At 42.9% G+C, this 25,109-nt stretch overlaps 1 protein-coding gene across 4 annotated transcripts in view; it reads left to right on the top strand.

Annotated features, from left to right (window-relative positions):
* bcar1 (BCAR1 scaffold protein, Cas family member) overlaps positions 1-25,109 on the top strand; it is a 269,881-nt gene that overhangs the window by 153,105 nt on the left and 91,667 nt on the right. For all 4 annotated transcript variants that reach the window (XM_068049503.1, XM_068049502.1, XM_068049501.1 and 1 more), the window contains exon 2: positions 20,609-21,358. In XM_068049503.1, coding sequence (XP_067905604.1) covers positions 20,609-21,358 — 750 coding nt within the window. The remainder of the gene's footprint in view (positions 1-20,608; positions 21,359-25,109) is intronic.

The following is a 25,109-nucleotide window of genomic DNA, read 5'->3' as shown; positions in this document are numbered from 1 at the left end:
ATTGAACTTGGACCTTCCTGATCTCTATGGTACAACAACTCACTGGATAAACTCATTGAAGTGAGCCCATATATATGAATGTAGCTTTCTTTTATGGAATGAATACAAAGCTAAGCATCGGTAAGTCTTGAGGCACTTTACTATTGATGGTGTGGCACAGGCCGCAGGGTGGCACATTATAATATAGTGCAGATTAACCCGAAATCATACCAGGGACTTAAAGGGGGAAATTATAAGGAGAGTTTGCATAAACTTGACTTGCATTCCCTTGGGTTTAGAAAGTTGATGAGTGATCTAATCGAGGTATATGAAATGATAAAGGGATTCGGTAGAGTAGACACAAAGAAACTGTTTCCCCTTGTGAGGGAATCTAGAACAAAAAGTACTTCGTGCCTGATCGATGGCCCGGCATTGGGAAGGGGGACCCCACTGAGAGTCAACCCCTGTCTATGCTGCTGACCCCTCTACACCCCACGACCACCACCCTGTGAAACCCTGATGGCCTGGGTCCCTCACCTCCGGTGGATGCCACCGCCTCCAGTGAAAGAGCTGCTGGCCTCTGATTGGCCGACAGCTCTCAGTAGGCGGGACTTGTGTCGCTGGGGTCCTTAATTCACTAATTGTCAAGTAACATAGCTGGTCTTCCGCAGAGGAGGCAACAGGGGGTTCTCGCTGGTGCTTCAGCCAGTGGCTATGACCCCCATCGCCCACATAAAATCCCCCCTATAGTCTTGAAAATTTCAACTGTTCCTGAATCCACAACCATTTCAGGGAAGGAATTCCAGATTTCCAGTACCCTTGGTACGATGAAAGGCTTCCTGGTTTCACACCTGAATGGCCTAGCTCTAATTTTAAGATTGTGCCCCCCTTGCAGCTGACAAGCAACCCACATGGGTTTGCTTGTTGTGCTCCCTGAGTGGCGACAGGCCGGCCCGCCGCTGGACTAATACTGGTGAAGGTGAGATGAGGCCCTTAATTGGGTATTAATTGCCCACTTAAGGGCCTCAATTGGTGGCAGGGTGGGAAGGCCATCCATGGAAAGGTGGAAGACGGAAAGGTGGCGGTAAGATAGTGGGCAAACCACCCCACCCCCACCATCCCACCTAAATAAATGCTCTCTCCGCCTCCAAACATGCCATGTGGGAGAGCATAAAGTTCCCCCGATGAGTAACAGATTTTAAAGGCTGGTAAATGGAGTTGAGGTACAGATCATACATGATCTAATTTAATGGAGGAACAGGCTTGAGGATGGAATGGCCTACTCCTGTTTCTATGTTCTGGTAATGTAGATGAATTCCACATCTCTGATGGAACCAAATGGCCAGAGCAAGTGTATAAAGGCATTTTTACTCTGCATTCAGTTTTAGAAGAATGTCTATGTGCTGCTTTCCCACATTCAAACTTGGCAACCGGCCCCCATAGGTGCACTGGGCTCCTTTCTAATGCAGAATTCCACTGAGACAAAGATGGACAACCAGTTTACATTGATGTAACTGGGTTCCTTATCACATTGGCAGAATCATAGAGCCACACCATGCTGTTGCTTCCTGCAACTTGGGTTTGTTCTACACTCTGGAGTGCAGCCAATGGAGAGAGATCAGTGCGTCAGTATTCAGCTGCATTCCTGTAGTGTAAAAAGTACCTTTTAGTTACTAGTGTTCATCAAGTAACAAAATGAGCCATGATCCTTGGTGATAAAAAAATATATGTTGTAACTTCCTTAGAATACTCACTTTACCCTCAAGTTGTATTGGAATTACTTGAACAGCAACATTTGTACAGCTTAAAATTTCAAATGAGCTACACAGCAGTCTGTGGTTTTGTATCTTTACAATTCTCTGCCTCGGGCTGATAGGAAAATGTGTTTGATGCCAAACCCTACCTTGTTAGATAGCAAGTTGCAAAATCCAACACGCCCACTATCACCAGGTACAAGCTGGGACAGATTTTAGTGTGTGCTGTAGCCAGGAGTAACTGTGTTTGTTGATAACTGTGGATAGATTCTAGAAGCATTGGCAATTCCTTAACCTAATTCAGTAAACTTGGTTTGAAGTGAGTTGCAGTCTGAGATGTTAATGTCCTAGATCCACATATTGTGTTTATTAGTTTGCTTTCTCTTTGGCCTATTAGTGAGAGAATCTTATCTCCACTCCTGAGACAGAATAACCCTAGTCTTAGTCAATATGTAAGTGTTTTACTTGTATCTATATGGGAATGTGAAATAAGTCTGTGACTTGGCTTGTCTCAAGGAATTATGGGCTTGTAAATAGAACAGAAAGATTGAATGGCTCCTAAGAATGGGATAGTCAGTGTATCATTCCCCAAAATCTCAACATGACAAGAATCTCAGAAAGAAGTTAATTTTTGTTACTAGTTTCTATGCAACTGTGATTACTGCTGTCTCTGGTGCCAGGCTAGACATAACAAAAGGGCCAGGGGAATTGGGGAAGAAAATTGCTTTCATATTTTTTTGAGGAGGACCTCACGGTAACCCTGATGGTGTTTTTGTTATTTTAGTGCCTGCTGCATGTATTTTTAACAGACTTCATTTTAAGAAAGAAATTCATCCTCAGGCTTTTTATATTTATTGAATTAATGAGACGGAGGTGAGTCTATTTTTATGAGAAAACTGTCTGTTAAATCACAGCACAGAGCAGCAGCCATGCGTGAATTCAAATTTTGTCATGATTGATTCTTGCCTAGCAGTAATAATAATAATGGCAACTTGCATTTACATAGCATCTTTGCTACAGAAAAAGCATTGCATGGTGCTTCACAAAATCGAGACAAAAATGACACCAAGCCAAATAAGAAGATATTTGGAGAGGTGACCAAAAGCTTGGCGGGTGTTGAGCAGGAAATGGAGATAGAGGAGGACGGGTTCAGGGAAGAAATTCCAGAGTGTGGGGCTTAGATAGCTGAAGTGCTGGGATGAAGGGATTGCGATAGGCCATAGGCAGAGAAAAGGAGGGTTTGATTTGGGGGTGGTGAGTTGTAGAGCTGGAGGAGGTTACAGAGGTAGGCAAAAGTGAGGCATGAAGCAGTTCAAACATAAGGATGAGAATTTTTTATTTGAGTCATTGGAATACCACAAGTCAATGTAGGGCAGCAAGACATGTGATGGACAGGAAATGGTGTGATCCAGGATATGGACAGCAGAGTTTTGGATGAGCTGCAGTTGAGGGTGGAGGATGGAAGGGTGGGCAGGGGAGCATTGGAATAATCAAGTCTGGCGGTGACAAAGGCTGAGGCAGGGATGGAGGTGGGCGATGTTATGCAGGTGGAGGTAGGTGGTCTTTGTGATGGTACGGATATGTCATTGTAAAGGGCAGTACCTTCAGTGTACCAAGAAAAAAGAAAAAGTTATGAGATCAGCATTGTTTTTTAATGGATGACGTGAATTTCTGTAATTCCAGAACTTCATTAGCTTGCATTGAACCAATACAGGGTTAACGTCCCTATGGTTATTACGATGTCAATTGATACTCATTCATCTGTTGGGTTCAGGCTGTGATATTTTCCTTGAAAAGGCGACCTATCTGTGGCAACTACAAATTATATATTGCACATATTTTAAACCAACAGATGGAAAATCTTCATTCTTTATAGCCTGAAAAGTCCTTTGTATCTTTCAATTTCTATACCTTGAAATACATGCCACATGAAAAGTATTGTCACCTGTTCAATCAGTGTTAGCATCGCTTCTCAAAAGCTTTCCTGTTTCTTTTCCTCTCCCAAAGCTTAATGTTTCTAATCCAGCTCCAATGCTTTCTGGTTGGAGTCTCATCTCTGGACATTCAGATACTGGCCCATATTTCCCCCTCTGCCCCCCCCCCCACCATCTCCATTGTTTGTCTCATTTTAAAATGATTATTCACCGACATGGTGCATGTTCTTTGATTTCTGATTCCTATCAGTCTGTGTTAGAGAAACTCATAGATTGGTTGATTTGAAATAAATGAGACTGATCTGCAAATGGGTGGATAGACTATTGGGAAGAGGGCAGTGGAGCTTCAAGCATTGTGGTAAAAGGGCTTTTGTTTGAAAGCTGTGCAGTGAGCTGCTCATACAGGCATGCAGTTGTGAAATGTCAGACTGTTACTGAAAGTTCCTGAGTCGAAGGGATGGAATGTGTTGCTGTGTCCAGATTCCATTCAGTAAATCAGTGGTGTGGATCGGGATGATTCAGAACTGGTTTGATGGTAGTATGCCTCATAAGGACTTAAATCTATCACTTGGCTAGGAGGAAAGAGTTGACAATATAGTCAGATCTCTGCAGGCAGCAGCTTACCTCTGACAGTAGAGTTTAGGTGTGTGTGTGTTGCTCATAATTCAAGACCATTGTGGCTGGTCCGGTACTGACTTTCAGTACATGGTTCTTGAAACAGATTTCGATCAGAGAAAAAGAAACCACTGGGGTTCACAGTGACCTGACTCAGTGGTTTTAGCTGTGGAGCACTGGACTCCCATAACAAGACTTTGAATCCCACCCTCATTGACTTGATTTGGACTAGATTACCTTCAACGGGCAAGTTTTGCCAGTTCTCTTGAGTAGCTACGAGGCAAAGAACTAGCTTCATGTAAATTGAGAGTTCGAATTGAACTCTCTCACCTCCAGGATGAAAAATCAGCTCAGCCCCAGCTAAGTTACATGAGGGCCATTTTTAAGCTGTTTTAATATTGGCCTTGCTTTAATTGGGATTTAAGGAGACTGGCGTCTATGACTGGTGTCTGCCATTCACGCTAAGTCTTGCCAGCAGACCTGTAAGCCCCAGGTTTTCAAATTAAAAGAGGACCAAACAAATCTAAAATGGTTTGTAATTGTCTATGGATCAGTGTTGCTGGGTATACAGTTAGCTTAAATGCAGCTGAATGCAAACTGAGTGATCATGGAAGCTCTACAGTGCTGTTGTTCTAGAAATCAAGCTTGCATCTGTTGCTGAAATCGCCATGGTCTTGAATTAAAAACACAATGTTTTAGAAATACATAAAGAGCTAGATGATCACTAAGGAAGGAGTAGGACCTATTGGAGACCAAAAAGGTAATCTATGTGTGGAGGTGGAAGACATGGACATGGTTTTTAATGAACACTTCACAAAAGATGAAGACAATGCAGACATTTTAGTTGAGGAAGAGGAGTATGAAATATTGAATGGGATAAACATAGTGAGAGAGGAAATATCAAGGGTTTTTAATATCTTTGAAAGTAGATAAATCACTAGGCCCAGATGAAATATGACCCAGGCTGCTAAGAGAAGCAATGGAGGAAATAGTAGAGGTTCAGACCATCATTTTCCGATCCTCTCTGGCGACAGACGTGGTGTCAGAGGACTGAAGGACTGCTAACATTGTATCATTATTTAAAAAGGAAGAGAGTTATAGACTGAGTAAATACAGGCCACTAACATCAGTGGTGGGAAAATTAGAAAAAGGTTCTGAGGGATGGTATTAATTTTTTTAAAATTTGTTTCTGGGATATGGGTGTCGCTGGCTAGGCCTGTATTTATTGCCCATCCTTAATTGCTCTTGAGAAGGTGGTGGTGAGCTGCCTTCTTGAACCACTGCAGTCCTTGGGATATAGGTACATCAACAGTGCTGTTAGGAAGGGAGTTCCAGGATTTTGACCCAGCAACAGTAAAGGAACAGCGATACAGTTCCAAGTCAGGATGGTGTGTGGCTTGGAGGGAAACTTGCAGGTGGTGGCGTTCCCATGCATTTGCAGCCCTCGTCTTTCTAGGTGGTAGAGGTCATGGGTTTGGAAGGTGCTGTCGAAGGAACCTTGGTGAGTTGCTGCAGTGCATCTTGTAGATGGTACACACTGCTGCCACTGTGTGTTGATGGTGAAGGGAGTGAAAGTTGAAGGTGGTGGATGGGGAGCCAATCAAGCAGGCTGCTTTGTCCTGTATGATGTTGAGCTTCTTGAGTATTTTTGGAGCTGCACTCATCCAAGTAAATGGAGAGCTTTCCATCACACTCCTGACTTGTGCCTTGTAGATGGTGGACAGACATTGGGGAGTCAGGAGGTGAGTGACTTGTGCAGAACCCCTAGCCTCTGACCTGCTCTTGTAGCTATGGTATTTATGTGGCTGGTTCAGTTTCTGGGCAATGGTGAGCCCCAGGATGTTAATAGTGGGGGATTCAGTGATGGTAATGTCACTGAACGTCAAGGGGAGATGGTTAGATTCTCTCTTGTTTGAGATAGTCATTTCCTGGCATTGTGTGGTGCAAATGTTACTTGCCACTTATCAGCCCAAGCCTGGATGTTGTCCAGGTCTTGCTGCATATGTACATGGGTTGCATCGTTATCTGAGCAGTCATGAATGGTGCTGAACATTGTGCAATCATCAGTGAACATCCTCACTTCTGACTTTATGATTGAAGGAAGGTCATTGATGAAGCTGCTGAAGATGTTTGGGCCTAGGACACTATCCTGAGGAACTCCTGCAGTGATGTCCTGGAGCTGAGATGATTGACCTTCAACAACCACAACCATCTTCCTTTATACTAGGTGTGACTCCAAACAGCGGAGAGTTTTCCCCCTGATTCCCATTGACTCCAGTTTTGCTAGGGTTTCTTGATGCCACCCTTGGTCAAATGCTGCCTTGATGTCAAGGACAATCACTCTCACCTCACCTCTTGAGTTCAGCTCTTTTGTCCATGTTTGGACCAAGGCTGGAATGAATTCAGGAGCTGAGTGGCCCTAGCGGAACCCAAACTGAGCGCCACTTGATAGCACTGTCGACGACACCTTCCATCACTTTATTGATGATCGAGAGTAGACTGATGGGGCAGTAATTGGCTGGGTTGGATTTGTCTTGCTTTTTGTGCACAGAACATACCTGGGCAATTTTCCAAATTGCCGGGTAGGTGCCAGTGTTGTAGCTGTACTGGAACAGCTTGGCTAGGGGCGTGGCTAGGTCTGGAGCACAAGTCTTTAGTACCATTGCTGGGATGCTGTCAGGGTCCATAGCCTTTGCAGTATCCAGTGCCTTCAGTTATTTCTTGATATTATGTGGAGTGAATTGGATTAGCTGAAGACTGGCATCTATGATGTTGGAGACCTCAGGAGGAGGCCGCGATGGATCATCCACTTGGCACTTCAGGCTGAAGATGGATGCAAATACTTTCTCATCTGAAAGACGGCATCACCAACAATGCAGCATTCTCTCAATACTGCACTGGATTGTCTACCTTGATTTTTGTGCTCATGTCCTGGAGGGGGACTTGAATCGACAACCTTCTGACTTGAAGGTGCGAGTGCTACTAAATGAGCCACAGCCGACATCTATAATGGCCAATGGGGGTTTTTGTGGCTGGACAGCTGTTTCCAGTCTAAAAGTACTTTTAGACTTAAAAGTAGGGGACATGATTAAGAAGTTTGCAGACCATACAAAAAATTGGCTGTGTGGCTGATATTGGAGAAGAAAGCTGTAGACCGCAGGAAGATCTCAGTGGACTGGTCAGGTAGGCAGAAAAGTGGCAAATGGAATTTAAACTGGAGAAGTGTGAGGTAATGCATTTGGAGAAGGCTAACAAGGCAAGGGAATACATAATAACCGGTAGGATACTGAGAATTGTAGAGGAACATAGGGACCTTGGAGTACATGTCCACAGATCCCTGAAGGTAATAGGACAGATAGATAAGGTAGTCAAGAAGACATATGGAATAATTGCCTTTATTAACTGAAGCATAGAATATAAAGGCAGAGAGGTTAGTCTAGAAATGTATAAAACACTAGTTAGCCACAGCTAGAGTACTACATACAGTTCTGGTCACCACATTACAGGAAGGATGTAATCTCACTAGAGAGAATACACAGGGGATTTATGAAGATGTTGCCAGGAGTGGAGAATTTTAGCAATGAAGGCAGGCTGGGGATGTTTTTGAAATCGAGGAGGCTGGGGGGAGATTTAATTGAAGTGCATAAAATTATGAGGTGCCTAGATAGAGTGGATAGGAAGGATCTATTCCCCTTATCAGAGAGGTCATTAGCCAGGGGCACAGATTTAAAGTAATTGGTATAGAATTAGAGGGAAGTTGAGGAGAAATGTTTTCACCCAGGGTATGGTTGGCATCTGGACCTCACTATGAATGGGTGGTAAAGGCAGAAACCCTCATCACATTTAAAAGGTTGTCCAGGTCAATATTGCCTCAACTAAAACAGATTATCTGGTTATTATCTCATTACTGTTTGAGTCTGCTCACAGGAGCCGTGTTTTCTACATTACAACAGTAACAACACTTAAAAGTACTTCATTGGCTGTAAAGTGTTTTGATAGGTTCTGAAGTTGGATATGCACATGAAGTGCTGGAACCTACAAGGCTAAGGACCGGGAGCTGGAAAGTGGGCTTAGGCTGGAAAGCCCTTTTTCGGCCAGCACAGACATGCTGCGCTAAATGGCCTCCCCTATGCCATAAAAATTCAATGATTCTTTAAATTCAGTGGGAAGTTTATGGAACTGTCAGGGAAATGGCAGAAGCAGCTCTTTTCAGCCATTTATCCTTTTTCCTTAAGGGTTTTTCTGATCTCTTGAAGCTGCAGCAGAAGATTGGGCCAACCCTGTGAAAATTCGGGGCCACAATGTCTGTGCTTCATTTTCCCATACAGTTCTTTACCTTCCTAGTGCTCATTCTAATGTGGGTTATGACTTGGGTTTGGCACTAGCGACTGGTCCTTTGTTAGCATTTTCCTTGGCAGCAGGAATATTGACTTTTGTGTTCTATCTGAATAAATGGGCTGGATGAGAAATGATAGGATTGATCTTCTGACCATTATCTTTTTTACTTTCACTTATGAAGTGAGGTTTAAAGGAATAACCCTTACCCTTAGTGTTTGTCCCAGGGCTAATTTAACTAAATTTACAGGGTAGCAAAGATATGAGGGATAAATTTTCAAATTCACTGTCCAACAGAGTGCATATCGTGAATTCAAACAATCACCTCCCTGATTTTAATGAAACAAACTTGCATTGATATAGCGCATTTCACAACTTCAGGATGTCCCAAAGTGCTTTACTGCCAATGAAGTGTAGCCATTGTTGTAATATAAGAAACGAGGCAGCCAATTTGCACACAGCAAGCTCCCACAAATAATGACTGGGTAATCTGTTTTAGTGACACTGGTTGAAGGATAAATATTGACCAGGACACCAGGGATAACTCCCCTGCTCTTCTTCGAATAGTGTCATGGGATTTTTTATGACAACCTGAGAGGGGGAAGAAGAGACCTCTGTTTAACAGCACCTCTGACTGTACAACACTCCCTCAGTACTGCAGTGGAGTGTCTGCCTAGATTATGTGCTCAAGTCCAAGAGTGGGGCTTGAACCCACAACCTTTTGACTTGGAGGAGAGAGTGCTGCCACTCTTTAATGGATGGAAAATCTTGGAGGGGAGGGAGGAAGGGCACCTGACTTCCCTATCTACTCACCTGAGGGGCATAAATGGTAGAAGTAAATTTGTAAAGTGTTTACCCTTCACTAACATGTTTTGTTACCGCATACTTTTTTTTCTGTGGTCTGGCCCTGAAATTAGCCTTGTATTTTTAATTTGTGGTACCCAGTCAAGTAGGGTCAGAAGCAGCATTAACACGGCACCTGAATCACCAGCAATGGAATTTTATTTGTTTTTAGGTGGCCACATCTCTACCACCAGGAAGCAGAACACTCCATGATGAGTGCTAGAATAAGAGAAGTTCACAGCCACAATTATTTTGGGAGGGAGGAGGGCAGTCTCCAAACCTCTGGACTTTGTTTATTTTTTAAAGCAAAATTATATTTTTCTGTTCTTGGTGGATTTGTTGTGGCGAGGTCCCCAATGGAATTCTGGTGCACGAAACAAAGAGCCTCGCTAGGATTATCCTGTGGCTTGAAACAATGCTTTGTATCTCTCGGTGATGTGGACAGGCCAGAGCTTTAAGGCTGTATTTTGGAGTTAGTGTTTTTGAGATCTCAGCTGTACCTTGTTTGAGGCAGTACAGCATATCTTGCAATTCATCAATCGCTAGTTCAGTTTACCTGCCATATAGTCAGAGAATTCCTCCACGCTGATCATGCTGCGCTAGTCGCTCACACGGAAACTCAGTTACAAGACTCAAGGACTGTCTCTCCTGTCCCTGTAACTTGTTCTTCTTGACGATAAGCATCAAGAAAACCGTGGTATTGGGACAAGGTGTTACATCTCTGCCCCTGATCATACTAAATAATGCCCCACTGGAAGTGGTTAGCAAATTCTGCTACGGTGGGTCCACAGTGACAATCTGTCCCTTGGTGCAGAGCTCAATACACGCATAGGGAAAGCAGCTACCACCTTTGGCTGACATGCGAAACGTGGAATAACACCAAGCTAACCCTTAGGACCAAGCTGATGGTTTATAAGGCCTGTGTTCTCAGCACCTTGCTGTATGGCTGTGAAACATGGGTGACTTACAGCTACCAGGAAAAGAAGCTCAATAAATTTCCATCTTCGCTGTCTGCAGTGCATTATGGGTATATCCTGGCAGGACAAAATCACAAATGTAGCAGTCCTCTCAAAGGCAGAGCTCCCAAGTGTGTTGGCACTAATCCAACAGAGGCAGCTTCGGTGGATCAGACATGTCTGTGGGATGGAAGATGGTCGCGTACCCAAGGACCTTCTATATGGTGAGGTAGCCAGGGCCAGACGACCAGTGGGGTGCCCAAAGCTCCCCTTCATGGATGCTTGCAAGCATGACATGAAGCCCCTAACGTCAACTATCGCACCTGGGAGTCACTAGCTGCGAAAGAGGGAAATGGTGTCATATCCTGTGGACTGATGTACACTACCATGGTGACCAGTGGCTACAGCAGCTTGGCAACAGGCGCCAACGTCAAAGACAACAACTCACAGCATCACTTGGCACCTTCACGTGCGGCACTTGTGGCAGAACCTGCCTCTCAAGGATTCACAGCCATCAGCTAAAGAGAGGATACCCCACCTAAATGGATTGTTTGCATGTCCATTATCAGTAGGTGGAAGGATGCCAACCAACCAGTCAGAGAACGAGTAACTTGCTGTTGATACATCTTTCACAAGAGCATTGTTGCCTTATTCTACTTTTTCTAATGGTGTTAGTGGGATGCTTGCACATCACTTTGCAAAGCGTGGGCCTCCAGCAGCTGCCAATCATCCCAGTGTACATCTGTTGGAGTACTAAAGGCAGCAGCGGAAAAAAAAACATTTTTTTTTACTGGCTGTTTTTAGGCACCTGACTCAGCAAATCTGCTGGGTTTACATTGGGTTGTCCACTGGCAAGGTCTACACGTTGGGAATTGGCAGCTCAAACACCCCACTTATACCATGATGAGAGCAGCCACATTTACTCCTCACGTTAGCACAGTTTACTGTTAGTAAAAGTATTACTGTTATGAGAATTTCTTTTAAAGGAAAATTGTCCAGAGGCTGTCACCAACTCCCCTAGTTTTGGTGCTTCTGTAGTTTGGGTTTTGAGAGACTGACATCTGTGCACCAACTCCCCATGTTTGCCTTGTTAAAACAAACTTTTTAGGGCCTACAATTCTGCCATTGGAATAAAGGAAACTGATTTAGCAATGTAAATAAGGGGAGCCAGGCCACGGATCTTCGTCTCCTGCTACCTGAACTGTCAAACTTAAAAGCACCTGGATTTCAGCTGCATCTAATGTTTTAGTTCTTTATCTGTTTGTGAGATTCCTTGGAGATGGACAGCACAAAGCAGACAAGCGTCGTCTTGTATAGAGCCTTTTAGCTATGGTTCAGTCTGACTCCAAGCCAGAAAAAAACTTGTTTGGCTTTGCTCTAAAATCCTGTCTGTTACTTTGTGTACAGGAATATGCAATAACTCAACAGTCTGACTGGCTTTGTGAAGGGGTTAGCACCCATATTATGATGCATATACTTGTCAACATTTATTACACAAAAGTCAGGGTGAAAAGATAAGGAGGTGAGGAGGAAAGCTTTTGTGGTGGGGGTTAATTCTGATGGAGAAATATCAGGAATTTATTTTAATTTTTTTTTTAAAAAAGAAGCATACAGCATCATAGTCTCCCTCAGTCTTCTTTGGCAGTCCAGGGCAGAATGACGAAGTAAATATGTCAGCATATTGAGTTAGTGGCTTTTGGTTTATTTTCCGAGATTGTGATTGTTTGGGATCATATTATTTTTACAGACAGAGCAAGCTTGCAGAATCTATATCCATTCTGCTCACTATAGGGCAGAATTTTGGACTGCTTGACCATTTGTTTAGTGTCTGGCTTTTCTAATGCTTTCACCATAAATCATGAATTCAGAGCTTACTTGATGAAAGGAATGCAGTTGCTGGTGTAAGTGGTCAGAGTTACAGTTATACTCTGCTCGTGTTTCATATTAAGCAATTCTCACCTCCTGAATGTTGGTTTTAGGCCAGCTTTGAATCATTGGCATTTGCATCTGACCAGTGTTAAACCATTTAATACAATTCTTCTAACATTTCCTGCTAGAAGGAAAAGCTCAGTGGGTACATAAGTGTGGCCATTCAACTCTATCCTCTGCACAACTTCATTCTGGAGAGGGGACAGTGGAAGTGCGGGATAGCATGTTTACTTCAGACAATTTGGATCAGATTCTGAACTTGTTCCCTCTCTATCTTGCACACCAGTTTTCTCCTCTTAAGTTCTCCCAACTGGAAACCAGTAACACACACAAGAGTACAACCTCCTATTTTGAGCCCTTCACCGCCTCTGTTATCATACTGTTTCTTCAATGCCCAGTTTGGATGAAGTGTCCTTTCTTCCAGCTAAATGCTGTGAAGATTAAAATCATAGTTTTTCAACTCCGTAGCCTTAACACTGGTTCCATTCCCCTCAGCAGTCACTCTCAGGCTGACTAGACTGCTGCTTTGACATCCTGTTCAACTGTGAATTGAGTGTCAAACCCGATATATTCTTTACAAAGACCATCTACATCCACCTGCGTAACATGGGCCACCGTTTGCTCCTACTTCAGCTCATCTCCTCCTGCTGAAATTCTCCTCCATATTGCCACTGCTGCTTCTTATTCCCACACGCTCCCAGTCGCCATTCTTCGTGTTTGAGTCAGGCAACAAGTGTTGGGAGGTTGTTTGACTGAGGGGGATACCACAACTTTTCCTGATCCCGACCCTCACACAGATTGTTACTGACAAACCATTAGTAGCAGGAAGCTTGGCTAGGTTTGCTGTGATCTTCTTCTCCCCCGCCCAGCTGATTGTGCCATCCTTACTGTGGACATGACTGAAATTAGCTTAACATTGTGCAGACCAAAGGGTGAAGCTTGATATCTTCCTGCATGGTTTTTGGTTCAGTGCCAATGCCATACGTTATAGTTACCCACTCAGACATCAGGAGAGCTGACAAAGAATATTTTCTTACTTAACTGTACGAAGGTAGGGAAAGCAGCTGGCAGTATTGTTGCATGGAGCTTCGTCCTATGAGAACTGCAGAACTGGAAGGGGTTTATTGATTTATGTTAGAGAGAGAGAGTGTGCGTTTTCTTTCTGTGTAAATCCTCGTCAGTGACCCAACAAGAATATGATCTCATTTCATCAGTGGCTCCTGCTGACACTTATGGCAAAGCTTGGCAGAAGTTTGGGAAAGCGAGTTGGGACAGACTATACAATTACACAGTGTTCAGACATTCCAATCGGTTGAATGAAAAAAAAGGGAAGAAACTGTTATGGTAGGGTAAACACTGCTAGTATTACAATAACAATCATAATGAACGTATTGTAGGGTAAGTAAGTCAAATTAGCTATTGATAGTGGAATAGTTCAATAATGATGAAGTGTCTCCCACAACAATACCATTAAGTGTGTTCATCTGCTGATTTTACTGAGATTTCAGGCCTGTTAGGCCAGTATTAGTGGTATGTGATTTGAGGGCAATGGGTTTAAACAGAGCTGGAGTGGGGTCATGGCACATGAATTAGCTGATGCTCTGTGCTACATATCGATTGGGAGTGTGCCAAACTCTCACTCTGAGGATGTGCCAAACTCCCCTTTTTTTAAAAAACAATCAATCCTGTTAGATAGACACTATTTAACTTGTTGCCCTCCTACCCTTAGCAATACTCTAACTCTGTTGCTGGTTGGCAGATATGTGGTTTCATCCTTCAGTCTGCAGAGTGCTCAGTTGACCACACCAGCAATAGGAATGTCACAATGGTGTCCCAGGGCATGGGAGGAGAGACAGAAACTGAGCTTCTGGGGTTCACCAATGGCAAGCAACCTGTGGAGGTCAGGTGAGGCCAGGATCAGGAAAAATTGGGATGCCTTCACAATCAAATTGCCCACCAATGCTCACTGTCAGACTCGCATGTGAACCTGAAGGACCAAAACTGGGAGCCTGTGGAAATGGGAAGAAGCTGCAGCAGCATGGGTGAGGGTTTAAGTAGAAGAGCTCAGATAGGGGCAGTGCTAGGTGATGTTACACAGGTAGAAGAAGGCGGTCTCTGTGATGAAGAATATATGGGGTCAGGAACCCAGCTCGGGGTTGAATAGGCCATCAAGGCTACCGACATTCTGGTTCAGTCCAAGCTAATGGCTGGAGAAGGGGATGAAATTGGTGGTGTTTGTGTGTACGGAATTTGTGCTGTGGGTTGAAACTAATGGTTTCAATCATTCTAATGCCTAGAAATTGTGTGCCTGCTGGCAACTGGACCATGGGGTTCTCACTGCTGAGTCCAGCCATATCCTCCCTTGATATCTACAAACACACAAGAATAGCTCTTTCTCTTCCCTGTTCCTGAGTCATTGGCATTCCCCCAACACAGGAAGAAACAAATTGGGTAAGGTCTGTTGCGTTCAGTCTCTGCCCAGCAGGGTCCCAGAATTTCCTGGGGCCCCTGCAACCTTATGAGTTCGCTTTACCTGTGATATTCACAAGCTCACTGCAGTTATTGAACTGAGATAGGAGGGGGCATTCCCAGCTCATTCCGAGCTCAGATATGCACCCTGGTGTTTAGTTGATTCTGGGGTGAGTCTGTGCCTGAAATATCCCTGGGTCATGCAATTGGTCTGGAGGAAGGAGAACACAGGCTGCTATCCCCTGTCAGGCCTAGCATATCTTGTGTGCACGGATATGTACCCAGTCTAGCCCTCATACCTGAAGGAAAATTACCCCTGAACTTTCCAGCAGGGATCAATGAAAAGTGAATTGGAGTGGGAAACATCTAAAAGTGGCAAACTGTACTATCTCTGATGCCCTCTCAGAAAGGATCAGCTAAAGTACAGGCCAGTGATCAAACCTATAGCCTTCCTGCTCTGTATGGCTCAGTACTGGACTGGCTGCTGTCCTTAGCCACTGAGCCATCAGGCAACAGAATCCCTTCAAATTTACATTTTTCTTCTTCCAATTTACAAAGTGTAGGAAGTGCCCTCCCCACCAAACCCCTGGGGCTTGCAAAAAGGCAAGGCTGCAGATATTTACTGTGTTGCTGTCATGGCAGCTTACTGGATGGTGTAGGCCATCTCTGGCAAATCCAGGCCTGCGCCTGTCTGCAAACCTTCCTGAAAAAAAAATGGCACAACCCCTTTCAACATGCTCTCGGTGGATCATGTTAAAAATCATCATGCGTCACTGCAGCTATGAAGCAATGTCTATGACATCATTAGGTTAGATGTAATAACTGCAGAGAAATTCACTTTGTTCATTTGCAAATTGCATGTGGAATTATCACAGTAGCTAAACCTTTGAAGACTGAATGTTTTCTAAACATCTTCTGAATTAAATATGGTTTAATATGCAGTATCTTGCAAAAATCCCTTTTATTGAACCTGATGAGAACAAGGCGCCAAATTCAGGAAAAGAAAGAAATAAAAACACTTACATTTATATAGAATCTTTTCACATCCTTAAGCTGTCCCAATACACATCACAGCCAATGAAATATTCATCATTGTAATATAGGGAAATGCAACAGCTGATTTGTGTAAACAAGGTCCTACAAATAGTAATGAAGTAAGTGATCAGATAATTTGTTTTAGTGAGGGCTAAATGTTGGTGAGGACACCACGAGAATTCCCTTGATCTTCAAATAGTGCTATGTCTTGAGTTGGATCATAGATGTCGTGCAAAGGCTTGTGCCTTGAGTTATATTCAGGGACCCAAGTTATGCAAGATTTTTTTCTGTGTAAAAAGCCCATAACTCATAAACCCTTTGAAAGTGAATGAATGCTGATGGTCTTCCACTTTTGTTAGAAATCCCTTTAATGTCAACATTATATAGTCAGTCTGGATGTGACAGTGTCATGGGGTAAGGATTTCAGCAGCAAATGGACTGAGGTAGGGGTAGAGGTGGGTGATCTTACAGAGATAGATGTGGAAAGCCTTTGTGATGCAGGGAGATATGTTGTTGGAAGCCTACTTGTGGGTGAAATTGAATTGTCTAAACTTAGAAGAAAAGATTGAATATTTTCTCACTAACTAGGAAATAGGCTGAATCTAGAATATAGCAAAATGCATATTGGAGAAAATTCCTAAATTCAGAATTTAGGATCTTTGTATTCCCAGTTTTTAAACTGGTGTCAGTTATAGGCAATTGTGCAGTAGGTTGCTGGATGCTTGAGGCTGAAATACCCATGAGTCATGCAACAGGCACTTCCTGTTTCTGGGGAAGGCTAACAGCCACATACTGCCAAATCTTGCAGGAGTGGCAATGGGAGTTTTTTTAGGTCAACGGTTTACTCAGTCTCTCCACCACCCATGTGGGTGGACCAAGTAGCAGATAATTATGGTAGGAAGTCATTTTGCTTTTGTTCAGGAAAAAGCCAGACTTGAACTCGTGTATAGAAAAGCACAGATTCCATCTGGATGAAAAACTACTGCAGACAGTGAAAGATCAGATTGGAAACTGAGGTGTATTTCAGAGAATCAAGTATTTTTGAAGTCCTCGGCTTGTACAGGCCTTAATACCCCTCGCCTTCACTGGTTAAGCCTTTCTTTTATGGAATGCAGGCAACTTAGGGAGGATATTGATCAGTTTTTTTTTTGAATTTTCCAATTTTTTTCTTTTGTCCTGAAGGCGCCTGACTCATAATGGCTTATAGTTCTACATGCATCTGCAGCATTTTGGTACATTGCCCAAGATGTGTGATCTGCAGGTGAAGCATTGCAGCTAAATTTACAATCCTGTCCTCATCTGGGATCCACTTGCTCTAGCAGAGGTCACTGAATATAGACGAGTAGTGAGATTCCCGATTTTATTCTCCCCTGCTAAGCCCAGGGTCAATTGAGGTCAATGGTAGTGCCTTCAATGCAGCAAAAACTTGAGATCAACTTCACAAAGAACAGGCACTTTCCTAGTCTGTCTGGCTTGATATAAAATCACAACACATATACATTGAGTCATCAGAAGACTATCACTGATTGTTAGCTTGATTCAGTTGTAAGGACTTTTACCTCTGGAGCAAATGAATTTGAATTTGAGCTACTGTAATCTGGGATAATGCTGCATCTGTTATTGTGCTGCACTGTCCAAGGTGCTATCCTTTGGATAAGACATTAAACCAAGGACCTGTCAGCCTCATTTGTTGGCTTGCACCAACGTTAAGTCTCCCATGACACTATTGAAAGAAAAGCAAGAAGTTTCCCCGGCGTTATTGCCAAGGTGGGTCCTACATCCAATACCACGGCGAAGGGAAAGATTAACAGGCTGTTCATCTCGTTGCTGTTGAAAGAAAGAAAAAGAGAGCAAGAACTTGGATTTATATAGCACCTTTCATAACCTCAGGACATTCCAAATAGCTGCCTCCTTAGCAACAACAGTAGTAACTTGCAGTAATGTAGCACCTTTTAATGTAGAAAAATATCCCAAGGCACTGTGCTTCAAAAGCAATTATTTGTGTGAAGCATTGTGAAGTTTTATCACGAGGAGCATGATGTAAATGTAAGCATTATCACTCAGTTTTCTGTAGTACCCTTTTTATTTGATTTGGGCTATCCGTTATTTCCTGTTAACCTAGGCCTGAGGGGAAGAAAAGTCTCTTATTACTCTAGGACCAGATTCTACTTCACAGTGATCTATATTACCAGCTTATGCACCTCTCTTGCTCTCCGAATACCCACAGGAAGAGATGTCAAAAACACATGGTTTTTTTTCATGTTGGACTCATGTTGCCATTTCATTATCAAACATGTTAACCGTTTGAAATTCATTAATTTGCTATTTTAACTAAGACATTAACTCAGCGCTTTCTTAAATTTCACAGACGGAAGAATTTGATGTGACTGTGGTAATGCTTTTGTTACTGATATTTCATAGCACGCCATCCCCCTCCCCCAGTGGGGACTAGGTTTATATGGAAAGTATGTCTTGCACACTCACCTTCCCTACCTCGCCACCCACTTGACCCATTAAAGCCATTACCTGGTAAATAACTTTTGAATATTCAATTTTAACATTTCTTCTACTAATTATTGAACAATGTTATAAATAGAATACATGAGAGATGATTTTCCCGGCAGGGTCTCAGGAGGTGAGCTGCACCCACCCTGGATCAGAACATTGACATTTCCTGGTCCGAGCTGTGCATGGAGTCTGGGTTCCCTCCCAGTGCAGGCCTTCCATGTCATTGAGAAGGAAAATCTGCCTTACTGTATTTGATTTACATGTACTTTGTTCTTCACTTATTCATGTGAGCAACTCCCATACCAAAAAGCAACTATATAGGGTATCCCTGATCATTGGTGTTGAAAAATTCCTACAGGGCTATTGCATTTTAACACTCCATTGATTTAACAGAACATTGCATGTGTTTATATACACATACAAACAGAGGGTGGGAAATAGTTCTTGGGGAATATGGCCTTTGTAAAAAGGTCCAAGTTCTTATCGCTGGGTTTACTTATTCCATAACGCAACAGGTAATGTTTACTCAAATTTAACAATGTTACAGAAGCATTCAGGCATGTGGAAAATCCAATTTGTCATCAGGCCTTTAGGGCTAAAGGGCTGATTTTGAAGGAAGGACGTTAGGTTGCCCTATTACTAGACCTGAACATTTCCTGCCAATCGGTATCCACTGAATTGGAAGATGGATGGTCAATAAGAGGAAAAGTGTAGTGACAAAGCCGAGATTGATTAGTGTTCAAAGGAAACCTTGTTGTATTAATAGATAAAGGAAATTAGGTAAGTTAGAAGATAATGTAATAAATCACAGCGAGTTCTGCTGTGTGCCGTATTTCAAGAATTTTATCATCAGACATTGACAGCTGGCTTGCTCTGAAGGCAGAAGATGAATGTTTGCTACAGGAAGCAACATGATAGTTGGGTGCTCCTTGTTTTTCTTGTTTTAGATTTGTTTTTTTTCCTCAGGCAGGTCCCTCCTAACATGCCCTCCCAACACGTCCTCCCCCAAATCAGGCAGCCCAGATGTCTGAAAGTCTGCCCAATGTGGTCATCACTGGTAGCCTAAAACCACAACACTGATAGTATGATAGCCAAGATGGATAATTTCTAATGTCCTCTCTCTAGAATGGAACCCCTGGGATTGTGCATCACTTCTTTACATAAATAAGTGTTGAGAATAGGTCACTGGCTTATCAACACATTCCTCTAGTACCTTAACTCTCCCAGCACAGTGTCAAACTTTCATTTGAAGAAGTCAATGTTTTTACCTCTACTGCCACCCTGGGAAATATTTGGAACATTTAACTCTCTTCTTCTTGCTATTTAAAATAAATACCTCTCACTAATTTCCATTTGTGCCCTTTGATCCTACTTTCCCAACTCATTGAAATAATGACTTTAAGCAGCTTGAGATGTTTTTCTATGGCAGACACTATATAAATACAAGTTGTTATTGTAGTAACTTTCCTTATTCATGCTATTTAATATTTTATACACACCTTCACTGCCTTCTTTTGAAACAGAGTTTCAGCTTTTGTAATCTTCACTTTCATAACTTGGGATCAATCCTGTTGTCCATCTCTGTATCCTTTCCAGTGCATGTATATATTTTTTGTGACATTGTGTCCCAAACGGAACACAATAACATAATGTAGTCGGAGTACACTGTAAAGTTTTAGTATGGCCTCTGTTTCAGTGTGTATGTTTGCTTACTGTTTTAATTATTTACCATGCTGTTCTGGAGACTGAAAGTGAAATATCTTACTGTTACTCCCAGCTCCCTTGTGTAAGTCTCCCTGTGTTAATTTAGTCCCATTCATTGTGTACTTATGACCCACATTTTCTGGATGAATTAGCTAAGCATTTGGGGAACCCTAAATGGAACAGTTTAAATGTTGGTGTTTAATACAGCAGGGAGAAGATTTTGCCCATTTGCAATTTGCAGTGGAGTGATAAATGTGATTATAAGTAATGTTCTCATGACTTCATGATAAGTGTTGAGAGAGAAAATCATCCCTCGCTCTGACCACATTGGAAGTTAACAAGCTAACACATTAAACCAAATATTTTGAAACTTATTTGTGCTAGTACTTGATCTGAAATCTGGTCTGGAAAAATCTTTACTGCAAAAAAACATTTTGTGCAAAATAGCTCCTGGCAATGTCAAATTCAGGCATATTTAAGTGTGTTCTTTATGTACAGATTTAGAAAGGCAAGGTGCACCTAAGATGCTTATTTTTATTTGTTTCAGAATGTACTGGCAAAAGCCTTGTATGACAATGTGGCTGAATCACCAGATGAACTCACATTTCGTAAAGGGGATATCATGACAGTTTTGGAACGTAACACAGGAGGTCTAGAAGGATGGTGGCTCTGCTCACTGCATGGACGACAAGGTATCGTACCTGGCAACCGTCTAAAGATCCTAGTGGGAATGTATGAAAAAAAACAGCCAAATTCTAGCCAAGCACAACAGACCCCACAATCACCACAGCCTTACCAGCAACAGAATGTATACCAAATGCCATCCCAATCCTCACAGTATACAGCTATGCACCCTGCTTACCAGGGAGACAATGTCTATATGATGCCCTCATCAAACAAAGTACAGCAGAATTTGTATCAGGTTCCTCCTGCACTACAGAACCAGCCAAACAAATACCCAGTTACTCCAACAAAATTGCAGCAACAGACCATGTATCAGAAGACAACATCTCAATGCCAGTCCATGAACCCAACCCAGGAGATTTACCAGGTGCCTCCATCTATGAAGCAATCCCAGGACATCTACCAGGTACCATCGAAGAGTCCACCTCAGGATATCTATCAGGTACCCCCATCTATGGGTTCTGGACAAGATATCTACCAAATACCTCCATCTGTGAATCCATCCCAGGACATCTACCAAGTACCTCCATCCATGAACCCATCGCAGGACATCTACCAGGTACCACCTTCCCTGGAAAAGAGGAATTGGGAAGGAACAAAACCAGCAGGAAAGGTAAGTGAATTACATAAACTGATGTACCCAGTGGGGCATATCTTAAAATTAAAGGTGTCTACAGTTTGTCTGCCATTAATATTTGTGGGAAAATAGGAAGAGAATTTCCACATTCATCAGTCATTGTCATCCTGTTGGAGATGGTAAGAAGGTGAGACGCAGTAACACTCAGAATCAATCGTAATCATTATCAATCCTAATGGCACTGTCCAAGATGGCAGCTGATGGTAAGCTAACCATAGTTAAAACAGTACATGCAAAAATGTGGATATTTCAGATTAGAAATCACATTGCTCAAATTCTACAAATTGAAAGTGATTGCTCCTGTCTTTCTCTACCTGGTACCCTGTGCTAAATGGGAGTCAGGGACAGGCTAGGCTTGATAGTAACACTCAGCTGGGCTCCTTCAGCCCATCTGATGGCCTGATTGTTGCAGGAATTGCTCATCTATTTAAAAAGAAAATTCAGTAATAACATCCTAACAGAATTTCCTTTCATAAACAATGCGAACTAAAGTACACCAAGGAGAAGGACAGGTTTCAAATGTCTCTTGTAACATAATCTATTAAAATGAAAGAAGCTTTACTTTAGGCACAGGACATGGTGACACCACCTTCATTCAATAAGCAAAACAACTGTGTACAGGCAAAGTCAGTAGATAAGCCATTAGTTTAGTTTAAGTTTAGAGATACAGCACTGAAACAGGCCCTTCGGCCCACCAAGTCTGTGCCGACCATCAACCACCCATTTATACTAATCCTTCACTATTTCCATATTCCTCCCACATCCCCACCTATCCCTACATTCTACCTATACAAGTGGCAATTTAAAATGGCCAATTAACCTATCAACCTGCAAGTCTTTTGGCATGTGGGAGGAAACCGGAGCACCCGGAGGAAACCCACGCAGACACAGGGAGAACTTGCAAACTCCACACAGGCAGTACCCAGAATTGAACCCGGGTCACTGGAGTTGTGAGGCTGCGGTGCTAACCACTGCGCTGCCCCACAATTATTCCCTTGTATTGGTGCCTTCACATCAAATTTAACACTTGCAACTGCAGTAACACAGGGAGGGGGAAAATCTAGCCCAATTACAGAATCACAGAATTGTTACAGTGCAGAAGGAGGCCATTTGCCCATGGTGTCTGCACCAGCTCTCAATGAGCAATTCACCTCGTTCCACTCCCCCGCCTTCTCCCTATAAATCCTGCACATTCGTCCTTTTCATATAACAATCTAATTCCCTTTTGAATGCTTCAATTGAACCTGCCTCCACCAATTAGCCAAGCACAGAAACAGCAGTCTTTAAAGGAGTTCTTGGAGTGGTCTCTCTAATTGTGGAACATGTGAGAGAGTCCCCTCCATAACTAGTAACCCATTTAAAAACAACTAATTATAAAAAAAAAGTATAATATTCTTCAGTTTATTTTTCTTTACATCAATTAATTCATCTTTACAAGTGTCAGCACAGTGTTTAGCTGAGTAAAAGTAAAGATAATTAAGGTACTGGCTGTTGGGAATGGGGCCAGTTCAGGTCAGACTCCATTGAAGACAAAGGAGCAGAAAATCGGGTGGGGTTAAAATGAACATCCAACCTGAACACGGCCCCACCTGTTGGGCAGGTTAGACTAAAATGATTGTCTTGGTTTCAATGGCTTTGGTCAGTGCTCTGGCCATTTAATCACGATCAGAGATCGATTGTTTTTCAGAGGATGCAGAAAAAGGTGAAAATGAATCCCAGTATTGGGAAGTAAAGGCTTGTTTTTTTTTTGAAAAAGATGATGTTTTGAGGTGATCTACTTGGAGTTTTTAAGGTCATGAGAGAGATGGACAAATTGATCCAAATTTGCTGGTGACAGTGAGCTAGTCAAACACCCCAGAATGCATGTTAAAAAGTGGAAATTTAGGCCTATGCCAAACAGCTTGATTCTGGTAGCACTCTTGTCTTTCCCCAGGGGCAGGCTAAGAAGTGGATCCATGGAGGCAGGCAGCCAATTTGCATAGTTAAGGCCCCAATTAGGGGTGATGTGTGGCAAGTTGAGAGAGGGGGGCGGGGGTCATCCAAGCATGAGACTCCAGGCTGCAAAGAGGCTGTGCTTATAAAAGCTGCATTAGCAGCCAAGACCAATCCACTTGACTTCCCACTCTAGATCCTGGTTACAGATTGAATGCTGTGCAGGCCAGCAAGGCCTCTATATTGAGGTACCTTCGCAGTCCTCAACCTGCCTCAGCAGTGCCCACCTCTCCCAGTGGGGCTGCTGAGGCTCCACAGCAGTATTGAGAGCCTGTCCGCTGCCCTTTATACGCTGGTAAGCTTGGAGGCAGCCAATTAGGAGGCTGCTTCCAGAAAGATTGCTGCACTGGTCTTGCTCCCAGCAAGTGCAGGCTTGGGACCCCCATTTGGTCCCAACATCGGGGTCCCAAAGCCTAAGACAAAATCCAGCCCAATGTAAAGCTTTACATATATGCATATGTTTATTTTTAAAAAGAAAGAAGGATTTCTATTTATAAAGTGTCCTTCATGACGTCAGGACATCCCAAGGCACTTCACAGCCCATGAAGTATTTTTGAAGTGGAGTCACTCTTCTAATGTAGGTAAATGATAGTCAGGACAATTCTTTCCTGCTCTTCGAGCAGTGCAATACACCCGAGAAGGCAGAGGGGCCTTGGGTTTAACGTCCCATCTGAAAGATGGTAACTCTGCCATTGCAGCATTCCCTTTGTACTGTACTGTGGTGTCCACCTAGATTATGTGCTCACGTCTCTGGAGTGTGTCTTGAACCCATGACTTCTTGACTCAGACAAGAGTGCTACCACTAAGACAATACTGACATCTTTACAAAGGGAAGCCAAAGGGAGCTGGAGTTGTGGAATAGATTATCATGAAAAGCCATTGAAGTAGGCAGTATAAATGAGTTCAAGAGACAATTGGATGCCTTTCTGGAGAGAGAAGGGATTGAAAGATATCGGGAGAAAGTCTTGCTTGGACCTAATGGCCTTTTCCTGTTCTTAAGAATGTAAGAACACGAGAACTTATTATGAGTCTCCTTGGCATCATTTGTAGAGGAAGAAAGGTTGGGAGGACTTCCCAAGGCAGACAGTGTGCGGGAGATGAGTTAACACACTCAGTTGCAGTGACAAGACTTATGAAGCACTCCTGGGTTAATGACTGTCTCTAGTGAAGTGAATTCATCTCCCACTCACTATTGGGCTCCAGTAACTCTAAACCAGCCAGCCGCCCTCGATGATCTCATCAGCACTTAATGTTCAGAAATCAAACCAGAAATAGAAATTTCAATGAAAGGATGTTGAGATTAATCATAATTCCTTTTAATTGTTTAAATAGTAAAAGGGGCCCCAATGATGATATTCCAGCTTTGAGTGTAAACTGATCTTGTGAATTGTCAATAGTAAATCAGATGTTCTTTGCATGTACAGGCACATGTATTGAGGTATTGTAGTATTGTGCAGGAAGGGCATTGATGTAGAAACACACTACTGTTTGGGATAAGGCTTCAGACTCCGTGTAATGTCAGCTATTACTCATTTACTCGCAGGTGCAAGAGGTAATGACAAGAAAATGGCAAGTGAGGCTTCATCAAAGCAAGTGGCAATCTAATGCTTGGACTTAGATTGCAGCTCATCTTTATGTTTTAAACAAATTAAGAAAGTGTCTTTCAAGTCTGTCCTAATTTTCACATAAGAGGAAAGTGCTGGGAAGAAGTGCATGAAGCCTAGCCAGAACCAGA

Source organism: Heterodontus francisci, chromosome 17, assembly GCF_036365525.1.
Source record: "Heterodontus francisci isolate sHetFra1 chromosome 17, sHetFra1.hap1, whole genome shotgun sequence".
In the NCBI taxonomy this organism is placed as follows: Eukaryota; Metazoa; Chordata; class Chondrichthyes; order Heterodontiformes; family Heterodontidae; genus Heterodontus; species Heterodontus francisci.
Note: the sequence above shows the minus strand (reverse complement) of the source record. Positions and strands in the feature narration are given on the sequence as shown.